This window comes from Taudactylus pleione, unplaced genomic scaffold, assembly GCF_031769625.1.
Source record: "Taudactylus pleione unplaced genomic scaffold, aTauple2 ptg000203l, whole genome shotgun sequence".
NCBI classification, from domain to species: domain Eukaryota; kingdom Metazoa; phylum Chordata; class Amphibia; order Anura; family Myobatrachidae; genus Taudactylus; species Taudactylus pleione.
The window spans coordinates 4,694,908-4,707,786 of NW_028284605.1; the positions used below are offsets into that span (position 1 = coordinate 4,694,908).

General features: G+C 44.6%; 1 protein-coding gene across 1 annotated transcript in view; it reads left to right on the plus strand.

Moving 5' to 3' along the window:
- Window positions 1-1,433: 1,433 nt before the first annotated feature.
- SSH2 (slingshot protein phosphatase 2) overlaps window positions 1,434-12,879 on the plus strand; it is a 276,663-nt gene continuing 265,217 nt past the window's right edge. Inside the window, exon 1 of the mRNA XM_088477775.1 lies at window positions 1,434-1,710. Within this exon, the coding sequence (XP_088333901.1) occupies window positions 1,648-1,710 (63 nt within the window). The 5' untranslated portion in view covers window positions 1,434-1,647. The remainder of the gene's footprint in view (window positions 1,711-12,879) is intronic.

A 12,879-nucleotide genomic window follows, 5' to 3' on the forward strand; every position in this document is an offset into this window, starting at 1 on the left:
CTCTATGGGGTCTATTTACTAAGCAGTGTTAGGAGATATAGTGAAAGGAGATAAGGTGTCAGCCAATCAGCTCCCAACTGTCATTTTTCAAACACAGCCTGTGAGATTGCATTTAGGAGCTGATTAGCTGGCACCTTATCTCATTACCCTGCTTAGTAAATAGACCCCTAAAAGTGTTGGCCTTGTGTGGTCTATGGCCAGCTTAGAGCAGATAATGATCAGACACGGTGGGCCTGATTCAGAGGTGAACGTAATGTTGATTCTGCATTCAAGCGGCCAATGTTTTCAGTATGCAAATGCGTCCAAGTCGCCCTGCGCACGCATCCTGATAGTTACTGCTCTAAGACTCAGATTGAAATTGTATGCAGAGATGCAATTTCTGTGGGCTTTCAGGGAGGTAACAGGATTGGCTAGCCAGATGCAGCTGTACTGACACCGTGGCCATGTTCAGATGCCAAAATTGCACCTGCAATAGGGTAGCTGCAACCTTCGATGTTAAGACTGATGGTCAAACACTGGTGCGTCTTAGTATGTGTGGTGGCGGAATACTGCCGCTGACAGTGAGCATCTCAGGCTGAGGATAATTTGTCTCATTTGCATGAAGACGCAGACGCAACTGCGTCCACCTCTGAATCAGGCCTTAATTCATAAAGATCATACCAGCAATTTACTTTTCTGGTTGACTCATGATTTATTACAGGCTAACGAGCTTAGGAATTAAAACAAAGTGCATACAAATGATAATGGAAAATGCGTGACATTTATACAATGCAATGTAATAAATTTAATTAAAGATTACAGGATACTGTAATCTCCATATTAAACAAATTACGTTTATAATGTATACTAAAAAAATTGTGCACATTTATTGGTATCATGTTAGAGATCTGGCAGAGGAATTGTGCGTTCTAATTTTTTCCAGTGATCACATGAGCCTATACTTGCATCTGTTTATTATAATGGCTGAGCTGACACTGATATGAATTTATATCATGTGTATATTACTGTCTGACGTGTAATATGACGATTTATACCAGTGCTTCTTTCCATCTCTGAGGATTGTTCCCTATGATGGGCTTAATAATTGCCTAGGCAGGGAGGCGCTGGGATGTGACCCATACACTGCATATAATAATAATTATAATAATGACACCCTCAGCGCTGGCAGTACCACACAGCGCACACCCGCGGCAACGCCAGGGTTAACCACCCTTTCGTCGCCGCACGGCCGCGGCAGAGAGCCGGATACATGGTTGACAGGCTGGCACCCGGCGCCGCGGGGGTTACCGGGCCTATGCTGGGCACCGGGAGCTCAGTGTAACCGCAGCAACTTGACTCAGAGCGAGGGTTACCCGCTGCCACAGCGCCGGAAGGGTTGAACGGGTGTGGCCAAGTGACGGCTGACAGTCTGCACATGCGCAGTCCCTCTCCCCGCACACCGCCGCCGTTGCTGCCTCCACTTTCAGTGTGTGTGTGTGTGAACTGGCGGCGGGTGTTAGGGGGTATCTGCCGGCGCCCGCAGGAGTTACCCACACCGCACACCATCACTGGATCTCCTCTCCGCCCGGAATCTCCGGAGTGCCGCCAGTGTTCCATGGGATAATAATGACAGCCCGGCCGCCACTACAGTGCTGCTCCCGCTACTAGATGGCTCTTGTTACGGTGCAGCGATCCCCCACCCCCAGCACGACCTCCAGCCCCTGCGTGTCGGTGAGTGAAGATGAGGGTGATGATGGTCCGGGTTTCTTCTCTCCCATTGTCTGGCATTGCAAGCTCTTCCTGCCGTGTACTGTCCACCGGCGCCTCACTGCGCATGCGCTGCTACTGTCTCCTCGCCATCCTCTGCTTCCAGCCAGGCTGTCACTGTGCACTCCTGGGATGAACTCTGTGCTGCTCTGTTGCTGTACACGACATAGGGATACTACAGCACTGGGGTGTGCTGCTCTGTTGCTGTACACGACATAGGGATGCTACAGCACTGGGGTGTGCTGCCCTGTCATTGTAAACTACATAGGGATGCTGTATACTACATAGGGATGCTGTACACTACATAGGGATGCTGTAGCCTGGGCTGAGCCATGTGCTGCGCTGTCATTGTACACTACATAAGGATACTGTACCATGGGGTGAGCCCTGTGCTATCCTGTCATTGTACACTACATAAGGATGCTGCACCCTGGGTTGAGCCCTGTGCTGTCATTGTAAACTACATAGGAATTCTGCACCATGGGGTGAGCCCTGTGCCGCCCTGTCGCTGTTCACTACATAAAGTTGCTGCACCCTGTAGTGAGCCCTGTGCCATCCTGACACTGTGCAGTACATAGGGATGCTGCACCATGGAGTGAGCCCTGTGCTGCACAGTCATTGTACACTACATAGGGATGCTGCACCATAAGGTGAGCCATGTGCTAACCTGTCCGTGTACACCACTTAGGGATTCTGCACCCTGTGGTAAGCCCTGGGCTGCCCTGTCACTTTGCACTACATAGGCATGCTGCACACCTGAGAGAGCCCTGTGTTGCCCTGTCATTGTATACTGCATAGGGATGATGCACCATGGGGTGAACCCTGTGCTGCCCGGTCGTGCACTACATAGTGATGCTGTAATCTGGAGAGAGCTTGTGCTTCCCGGTCATTGTGCACTACAAAGGGATGCTGCAGCCTGGGGTGAGCTCTGCACTGCCATGTCATTGTGGACTCCATATGGATGCTACACTCTGGGGTGAGCCCTGCCATTGTGCATTACATAGGGATGTTATACCCTGAGATGAGCTCTGAGTTGCCCTGTCACTGTGCTTTCCATAAGTATGCTACACCCCGTCACTGTGCATTCCATAGTGATGCACCCTGTTGTGCCCTGTTACTGTGCACTACATAGTGGTGAGCCCTGTGTTGCTCTATCATTGTGCACTTCATAGGGATGTTGCACCCTAGTGTGAGCCCTGTGCTGCTCTGTCACTGTGCACTATATAGGTATTTACCCAGGTAACCCTGTGCTGCCCTGTCACTGCGCTCTGCAAGTGTTACACTATCACTGTGCACTACCTAGGGATGCTCCCTGTGAGTGCTGTGCTGCTCTCTCAATGGGACCCCAAGGGTAAACTCCAGCTTTGCAGCTACACTTGTGTATGTGTGTGTGCAACTATATTTTGCGCAGAAGATGCTTTATACATTATTTAGGTTACTGTAGGGTGTCAGTCATATCCACCAGTGAAAAAAGCTCATCTACTTGTCAATTAGGCAAGTGCTCTATAACTTTGATCCCTTACAGTAGTCCTTGTCAAATAGAAGTAGGTGATAAATATTACTTTTCGGTCATTTATAATGGATTTTATGACATAATAGGTGAAAATTTCATATGATCACTAGAACAACTATATAAAACTGGTTAACTAAATCAATGTTATGTTACAGAGCTTAGTATAGAATACTAATACTCATTTGTCTGCTTTGCCAGTTAGGATTTACGGCCTGATCACACAGATTAGCTCTGTCTGTTGTGTACACAAATGTGTGTGGGCAAATCTGGAAAATCTGACCATTTGGTGGTGAAGCCAAATGGCTGGATCCTATGGGAACCTATTAATGTTACCAGCTGTTGACCAAACATACATGACAAATGTGTTCACCATTCTGTACCATTTTTAGCTATGAGCAGTTCAAATCTGAGCTTACATTTATCATTGTCCATTGTTTCTGGATACGCAACTGTGGGGATGAAATAGAAATGTATTAAATTAACTTGACACTTTTGTAACCAACTTAACCACCACTCTCCTTTGGGACCAGCTACATGTTCTGTTCGAGGTCAGAATTGTTGGTGTAACCTAGCCCTAATACCTGCTTTGCAAGTAGGTTACAGAATATGGAACTTAAGCATTTTCACTGAAATATTCAAAACGAGAAGAGATATTACAGGAAAGACAAATATAATCAGCGCAAACTGCTGTAGTATGTATTTTGCGTTTTTCTTTTTAGTAAAGTATGCTTTAATTTATGTTTTTCTGTAACATATGGGGACATTGTTTCTTTGTGTAATATATTCTAGTTTTAACATTATCACTATGTTTGATCTGTGTATTTTTTAATTCTTTTTTCATAACATCTACTTTGAGATTATTCAGTGAATCTATTAGTTCTTTGTAAATAATAATAATAATGTTCTTTCTTATGTTGGCAATCTCTCAAGCTAAGTGCCCTCCTGTTCTGGAAATGTTCTTATTGCTGTAATACTTCAAAGCTTTCTTTATGAATTCTATCAATACTTTTGTTAAACTTTATTTTTTTCTATTGTTGCCTGTATACACTGTCTCCTCCAAGCTGATTAATGAGCCCTTGGCTGGGGAGCGGTTAATGAAGGACAGTCCATTAGGCCCCAAAAATTAATCTGTGATTGCAAGTACTTGGAATAATAAGACAAAAACACTAAGCAGGCGCTAATAAAAAATGAAAGTTATATATCACTACGTCTAGAAAAAGCCACAAAACAATTATGAGCTTGTGTAAGCTCAAATACTGTGGCCACAGAATGGTCACTGGATACTAAAAACAAAGATGGGTTTCGCGTTAATTTATATTATGTATCTAAAAAATATGAGAATATAAAAGTATAATAGGGATTTGGTAGAACCCACACAAAGATCAAGACGCCATTTTTAATATCATATAATGTTTATATATGTAATTTGAATAAAAATAACAATAATATAACAATAAAAATACAACAATACACCCACATTAATAATCTAGTAATATAGCAGCATGAATATTAGCAGCAGCCCACTGGGATCTAATGTGCTATAATAAGAAATCCATAGAGTCCAGACCTGAACCATCGATAGTCAGCTTTGAAAAGTACAATTCTGTGTATATAAATACAGATTTAGCGTCCGCATAGGAACCTCACCACATCCAACCAAAAATGGACACCGGAGTCTGCTATTGTGTACACAGGTCTCCAGACCTGTCACAGAGTGCACCGTCTCGTCCTGATAATAACGTTGGGTGTGCAGTGGCAGCTAGGTGTCCCAATAATTTCACGGGCGGAAATCAAGTCAGCATGTGACGGCCCCAATTGATGGTGTATCAGTGATTTGTCCCCTTAAATTGCAGACCTCCAGTTAGTCCTTGCATATATTCCACAATGGAAAGGAATGATTGTAACCTTCCAAGGTCACTTTTCAAATGGAAGATTCAATGGTAATACAAGTCCTCTGACCGATTTCGCTCCCCTGCTGGAAGCTTTATCAAAGAGCTTTGTTTCAAGTACTTGGAATAAGCAATGTTAGAAAAACCATGCCGCAATGCATGCAAATGCTCGTGCTAATGGGTATGGTATGCCAGTGGTTTACATTTAATACCTACTGCATTTGCATGCTTTATTAGTGTTAAAAACATATGTTCTGATTCCAGTGAATAAGGTTTTAGCATAGATTATAGTTTATTTACTATTACAAGCTGACCAAAACATCTCTTTATAAAGTGATTTGAAATTTTGGTACATTTATGTATTATTAAAGCTGCATATGGTGTAATTTTTAGGTGCCCATCTGTATACATTTATCAAGGTCATGTGTGAGGATATCAGTTATATAAAAAAAAATGTAGGAATTGTTACCCAGTTAATGAATAACATATCAGAGTAACATTACCTGGGTTGTTTATAGTTAAGCCTTTTCTTTTATGTTTAGCTTCTAGGTGGTCATATTATACATAGCACTTTTATTGTTGCACATATCTTATTATGAAGTAGCAACAAGTACTGTAACAGTATGTGCCTCCCTTGCGCCTACAACAGGACTGTACATTGAAACAGACAAATCTCAGGTGCACAACTCCAAATTACTGATAATATGTAAATGCAATAAAATTTTGCAATCAATAGAGGTTTTTAGCATAATCATGGCCAAGGTTATGGGCCTACCCACCATATCCAGGTAACCTTTGTAGGGTAGGTCCCTAACATACTAGGGTGCAAATCCAGTGCCCATAACTTTGGTCATGATTATGCAAAAAATCTCTATTGATTACAAAATTTGATTGCATTTATATATTATCAGTAATTTGGAGTTGTGTACCTGAGATTTGTCTGTTTCTGTGCCTGCAATTAGTCTCATTAGGTAGCACCTCCCATTATATATATTCAGGGTGTGCAGTCCAGGAATCTTTCCTATACAGGACTGTACATTGGTTTGGGAAGAAACTAAAATATATTGAGGACCACCTCCCATTTTCAAAGCATGATCTAGCCACACAACTAAACCCACATAATAATAATTCATAGGTAAGTGGTCACTGGCAACAAGACATTACAGTTCAGCACTCCAATATATGCTGGGAAAATAGGTAAAAACACATGAAGTGCTTTAGCTATGTTTTAGTGATGGGTTTTCCATGTGCTTTTCATGCCTTAAATTTGAATGCTACATTCTATTTGATGTATAGTGTGTTAATACATCAGGTATTGAGTGTGCTGCAAATTTTTTTAAATGCAGCCTTAAAAGTTTAATACACAGGGACCTATGCACTAATAATGATCACGGAACTGCGATTATTAAGGTTCCATATCGTGGCGAATATCCCCGCCATATACAGAAGGGAACTCGCAGGGACAGCGGTATATCCCTGGCAATTTGTAGAAGTCTTTTACACATGAATATAGTGTCAGTTTACATCGCCAACCGGAGACAGCGGGAAAGAGATCGTAAGAACTGTCCCCTGCTTCGCTTTTTGGAGTTTGGCACATAGGGCTGAGATCTTAAGCTCCGTAACGATCGTTGTCTGATCGTCCTTCATGTGCTGGATATTCGATATTGAACATCCAGCACGTGCACTAACCCCCAAACAACTATAGATCGCGGCTCCCTATAGTAACCAGGCTAACCTGGTCGATATCAACCAGCTTGGCCTGCATGGACGGGCGATGATCGATACCGACCATCCGTGCCCGCGCATTGACCATTGTTTGGGGGTTGGAAGGGCTCAAAAACAGGATGATATGATCAATAACGATATATCGTTATCGTCCTGTTAAATCTGACCGTGTGTACGCACCATTAGTCCCCATCGATAGTAATGTGAACTGCGATCTGCAATGCTAATTAGCACTCTGCTGGAGATTTCTGTGAGATCTCCTGCATTGTGTTATTAGTACATAGCTATAATTCATAAAATTATGCAGAAATTACAGTTTCTACATAATTTTATAAAAAAAAATGACAACTTGGTAAATAAACACCATCGTGGTGAAAAGGAACCTATAAGAAAACATTTATTCTATCTTTACTGGATTCTTTAGTTATTAGTGGCTGAAATTGGTAATAAGGGACACTAATATCCCTATTATTGACATATTACAATTTGTTTAATAAGCGGTCTTGTTTGCAGATTATACTACATGCAAGTTTTAATATGTATTTAGGGTATTTATTAATGATTTTATATTTTTATATTAGCCGCTGTTGGTTTAATTAAGTATTGTGTTTGTTGTTGATGAAATGTATTGTATGTTTTATTGCATCTAAGAACACAAAAATATATCCATCCATCCGGCATGCTGATTTCTGGTTTAGAGCTCATGCTGCCCATAATTAGTGAACCGTGCTTAGAACATTCAGTGAATATATTGTACCTTTAACCATTTCCAAACCAATTCAGCAGAATTCATTATTGCATCTCATACGTGGTTCCTAAACAATTGGTTAGTCGTTGATGGTCTAGAATATCATGATTAAATTAATCCAACGACTCCAGTTTCATCACTACATGATATATCAAGCATCAGTTTTCACTACAATATTTATCTCACATGCAGTTATATAATACATTGACCATATACATTGGACATGAAAATCTGAGTTGTTGCACAAGTAACGAGTTGCAAACATGCGCCTGTAAATGCGTTGAGAAACAAGCCATTTATACAGAATGCGCTGAAGACCTAATAAGGAGCTATTTAATTGTTTTGGGTACCGCGATAATTAATGGGCGCCCAATGTAGCAATTCAACCACAGACTTTTTGTTTTTCACAATTCTGCTCGCCTCCTCAGGTGTGGGCAAGCAGAAATGCCGGCGCCGGAGGCTGTATGAGTCCGAATGGAGCAACAATTGAATTGCTCCATCGGGTGCCCGGCACTGACAATTGCATCGTCCCATACAGTTTAGTGAAAGACAAAACTATTGAAATGGTGCTTTAGATATGACTAGGCATCTTAAGGCTTGTGTATGCTAGTGTTACTATGGCAACCAAGTATGTGTTTGTAAATTGATTAGTGCACTTTTTAAAATATTCTGACCGTTCTATTATCCTATATTCATGTGCAAGATTAATAAAACAAACAAAAAAAAGACATAGCTGTGCTTTCTAGACTTGATCTTTATTGGGGTTATCTATTATTTATTTTTTTTGCTGCCAAATTTAAGGCTTCATTCATGTTGTGACAGGGAGACTTGTTCTCTATCAGTGTTATGCTGGGTTAGCAGATCTCACTTCAGAACAACATGGTTTCCTAATCAGAAATTTGTTCGCTCTAAAATGCCTGTGCGACCTTGCCGAGAAGTTAGACTATCTGACATCATATTTGCTAGTCTCGTCCAAAAAGTTCCAACTAGGTTCAGCAAATAATTAAGAGAACGTTTACCAGCTTGGTCCTTCATTTGGATATGACAGTGTCATTTTATTATTGATTTACAATTTTCTCAAACTTGCCAGGTAGTTAAACTTGTTAGAGATTTCTCCATAACTACAGTTTTTCACAATGGAAGCAAATGTACGGGTGCGAACCCCTGTTCTGCCATGTATCAATAAAATTGTTTATGGAGAATATAGAGCCTCCTGATACAGCACCAGTGATTTTTGTGAATGGGGCATACTACCCAGTATGTCTGCCTGGGAATCAGTATGATTTACTGACGGCCGCATGGCCGGTGGTACTAATCCCGACAGCGGCAGCCGGACAGAGGAGGAAATCCTGATCGTCCTTAGGATAAGTATAACTAACCTAATCCCCCCCCCCCCCTAACGTTAACCCTCCCTTAGGGGTGCCTAACCCTAACCTTCCCTTCCCCGCTGCCTAACCCAAATGGTGGGTACACACTGGGCGATATTACTTAACGACTGCACGATATCGTAATCGTGCAATCGCTCAGTAATCGTGCACAAATGGTGCACTTTTATGTCGGAAACGACGAGCGATGCGCACTTCCGCTGGTCGTTTCCGACTTTGTCCATCGCCTGAACATGCAGCACAATCTGCCGATAACGACAGATTGGCATGTTCAGGAATGATGGACAGTGCCTGTACTGAACAACTGATCGTTCAGTGCAGACACTACAGGGGATCAGGAACGACGGTACGATTACGATGTCGTAATCGTATTGTCTTTCCTGATCGCCTAGTGTGTACGCACCTTAAGTCTCCCTGGGGGGTGCCTAACCCTAACCTACCCCCGGGGGTGCCTAACCCCCCTTCCTCTAGCCTAACCTTAACCTCACGGGGGGGTGTCTAACCCTAAGGCCCCCCCTGGGAGCCCCTAACCTAACCCTCCCCCCCGCGCGGCTGTCCGCGACGGCTTACCTTCGGACGGTAAGCCAGGTGTCGGGCTCCCGGCGTAGGTCTAATGACAGGCGTCGAGATATCGACGCCTGCCACTTGTACCTTGCCGGAATTAAGCAGTCGGGAAGCCGGCGGTTGGCATTGCGACCACCGGCTTCCCGACTGCTTCCCGTCTGCTTGTATAACAAAATGTAAACTGCATACAAAGCTGACCACATGGCCCTATGGCAGATGTTTATACGATGGTTGACCTAATATTGCAATGTGTGTTGCCATATATGGTCTATTGAATTTAATACCATCTTTATCAAACGTGGAGTAATGTGAAAATGGTTTGGATTGAGAAGCAGGATAGGACCGTGGTGGACACACTAGTTTCTTCTGTTCTATCCATTATTCGCAACTTAAAATGACTTTCTCTTTCATCCACTAGGGGACACTGGAGGTGCTTACGCTGGGGTATAGAGGCGTGGATAACTGGAGCCGGCACTAATTTAGAAGTGTGAAGCTCCTCCCCCTCTATGCCCCATCAGACCTCAGTTTAGAAAATGTGCCTACTAGGAGCAGGTCACATTATGCTGTGCTCCAGCAATAATTTATTTTATTTAATTTTATTTCATTTTATTTTATTTTAAGCATCTTTTACACATCCTATAGGTACCCTTCACCACCTATCTAAAAGGTGGGGTCCGGGTACCTGGCGCCCTGGTGTTTTAGCAAACACCAGGAAGGAGTGCACAGGGCTCATTACAAGAGCTCCTGACAGCTCCTTACCGCCACAGCAGGTTTTCACACAAGAACAGAAGACTCTGCTGACCTGCCAAGAGAGACCTCTCTGGGGACACGCAGTGAGTAACAGGCTGCGCATCCCCCAGCTCCTGCCCCCGCTGCCCGGCGCTGACACAGCATGTTGCGCTGTGTTGCTGTGCATAGCGCTGTTGGACAGCGCTGCAGGTCCCGCTGTCAGCGCTGCCCTGCACTGTGTTAGAGATACACAGCGCTACACGCGGCTCCCTGCTTCTCCCCTCTTCCCGCTGATACACGCGGGTAGCGCGGAGGGGAGGGGGGGGGTGGACGGACATAGTAGCCATAATGGAGCCCTTAAGGCATGAAGAAGGGGGCGGAGCCTAATCAGCGCGGGCTCTCTCTCATCTATAGCGGCAAGCGGCTGTAAAAAAAACAGCGTGGCTGCCATTTATTAACTGTTAAATGCCTGCATCTCTCCCTTATACAGGAAGAGTGCACCAGAACTGAAGGCCGGATTCTTTGGCTCCCCATTCCTGGCTACAGCAGCTATAAGTTAAGCAGAGGCTGTGCATAATACATTGGGGGTGCAGGGAATGTGATCTGTGGGAAGGGAGTGGGGTGTGCTCCTCCTCTGTGTCCCAAGCCAGCCTTCTGTTTTTCTTTACTTCTGTATATACTCTGTCCCTCTGTGTGTGGTGACTGTGTGTATCCATGTCAAACAGAACAAAAGCGTCTCAAAAGATGTTTGTTTGTTCTAGGTGTAACAACAAACTATCCAAGCCACATGCTGCTGGGTCCACGTTATGTGATGCTTGTATAGCAATTGATCCACCTATGGCTATTACTGCCTCACCTGCGCCTACATGGGCCGCTGACTTGGTAGGAGTAATGACGGATTTAACGTCTGAGTTAGCTGAGGCACGCAAGTCTCAGCCTCCCTGGGTTGCTGGGCTAACCAAGTCTCTTGACACCCTGGTACAGGTAATGGGTACAGCTGTGTCCGCACCCTCCACTTCCTTACAGGGACCGACACAAAGCGTCCTTTATCGACTGTTCTCCAGTCAGAAGAGTCTGACGAGGAATTCCTCGCTACGGAGGATACTGAGGAAGGGGAATTGGAGGAAGCATTACAGGACGATACCGCTCTAGAGTTAGAGTCCACCTCTCCCGGGGTGGAATCTTTAATTTTGGCGGTCAGAAAAATCCTTAACTTACCTGAGGATGTGATTCCTGCATCCCAGGAGTGTGAATTATTTCATGAACAACCAAAGAGCTCGGCGGTTTTTCCGTTCTCACAGCAACTTCAACAGCAGCTCTCAGTGGCCTGGAAGCAACCGGATAAACGGTTCCAAATTCCGCGCCGGTTTCCTTCTAGCTACCCTTTTCCATCAACCATGATGGAGAAGTGGGAAACACCCCCTCCAGTAGATGCGTCCGTCTCCCGTCTTTCTAAAAAAACAGCACTCCCAGTACCAGGAGCTACAGTACTAAAAGATCCTTCGGATCGTAAATTGGAGACAACGCTAAGATCTATTTATACCGCAGCGGGTGCTCAACTTAGGCCCACCCTTGTTACTGCTTGGGTTAACAAAGCGGTGGTTTGCTGGGCTGACCAGTTGATTACAGGTTTGGACTCGGGTACTTCTAGAGCAGAGTTACGCTTACTAGCTGAACACATCCGCGAGTCTGCAGTTTTCCTGGGAGAAGCGTCAAAAGATATCAGTAAGATTAGTGCTCGCATATCTGCTTCTGCTATTTCGGGCCGCAGAGCCCTCTGGTTGCGCGCCTGGCATGCGGATGCAGAATCCAAGCGCGCGGTGGAGGGTTTACCATTCAATGGCGACATGCTGTTTGGCCCGGAATTAGACAAATGGATATCCCAGGCCACGGGGGGTAAGTCTTCCTTCCTCCCGTCAACTGCACCGGCTCCCAGATGATCTTACACTGGACCTTCCTTTCATTCCTTTCGTGCGCCACATTCCTTTCGTGGTAGAGCCAGAGGTGCTCCCTCACAAGCAAGAGGCAGCAGAGGTAGAGGTCGCCCACACTCGGTTGCACGTAGACAGGAGCCTAAGCCAGCTGAAAAACAGGTGGCATGATGGTCTTCCGTCCCACCTGGGACCACCTACAGTGGGAGGCCGCCTGCAAAGATTTCAACAGGTTTGGAATCAGACATCTCCAGAGCCGTGAATCCGCAGACTAATTTCCTTGGGGTACCGAATACAGTTCGAGGTCCCCCCTCCACCTCGGTTCTTCACTACAAGTCTGCCAATACCTGCAGACAAGGCCAGGGTTCTACAGGAGGCTATCCAGTCTTTAGTAGTATCATCTGTGCTAGTCCGAGTTCCAGAACATCAACGAGGTATGGGGTTTTACTCAAACCTGTTTGTAGTACCCAAACTGGATGGATCGGTCAGGCCCATCTTGAACTTCAAGTCATTGAATCTGTATCTGAAGATGTATCGGTTCAAAATGGAGTCTCTGCAGTCCGTTATTGCGAGCTTGGAACCGGGAGAGTCCCTATTATCCATGGATATCAAGGATGCTTATCTCCACGTTCCCATTTGGGAACCACAC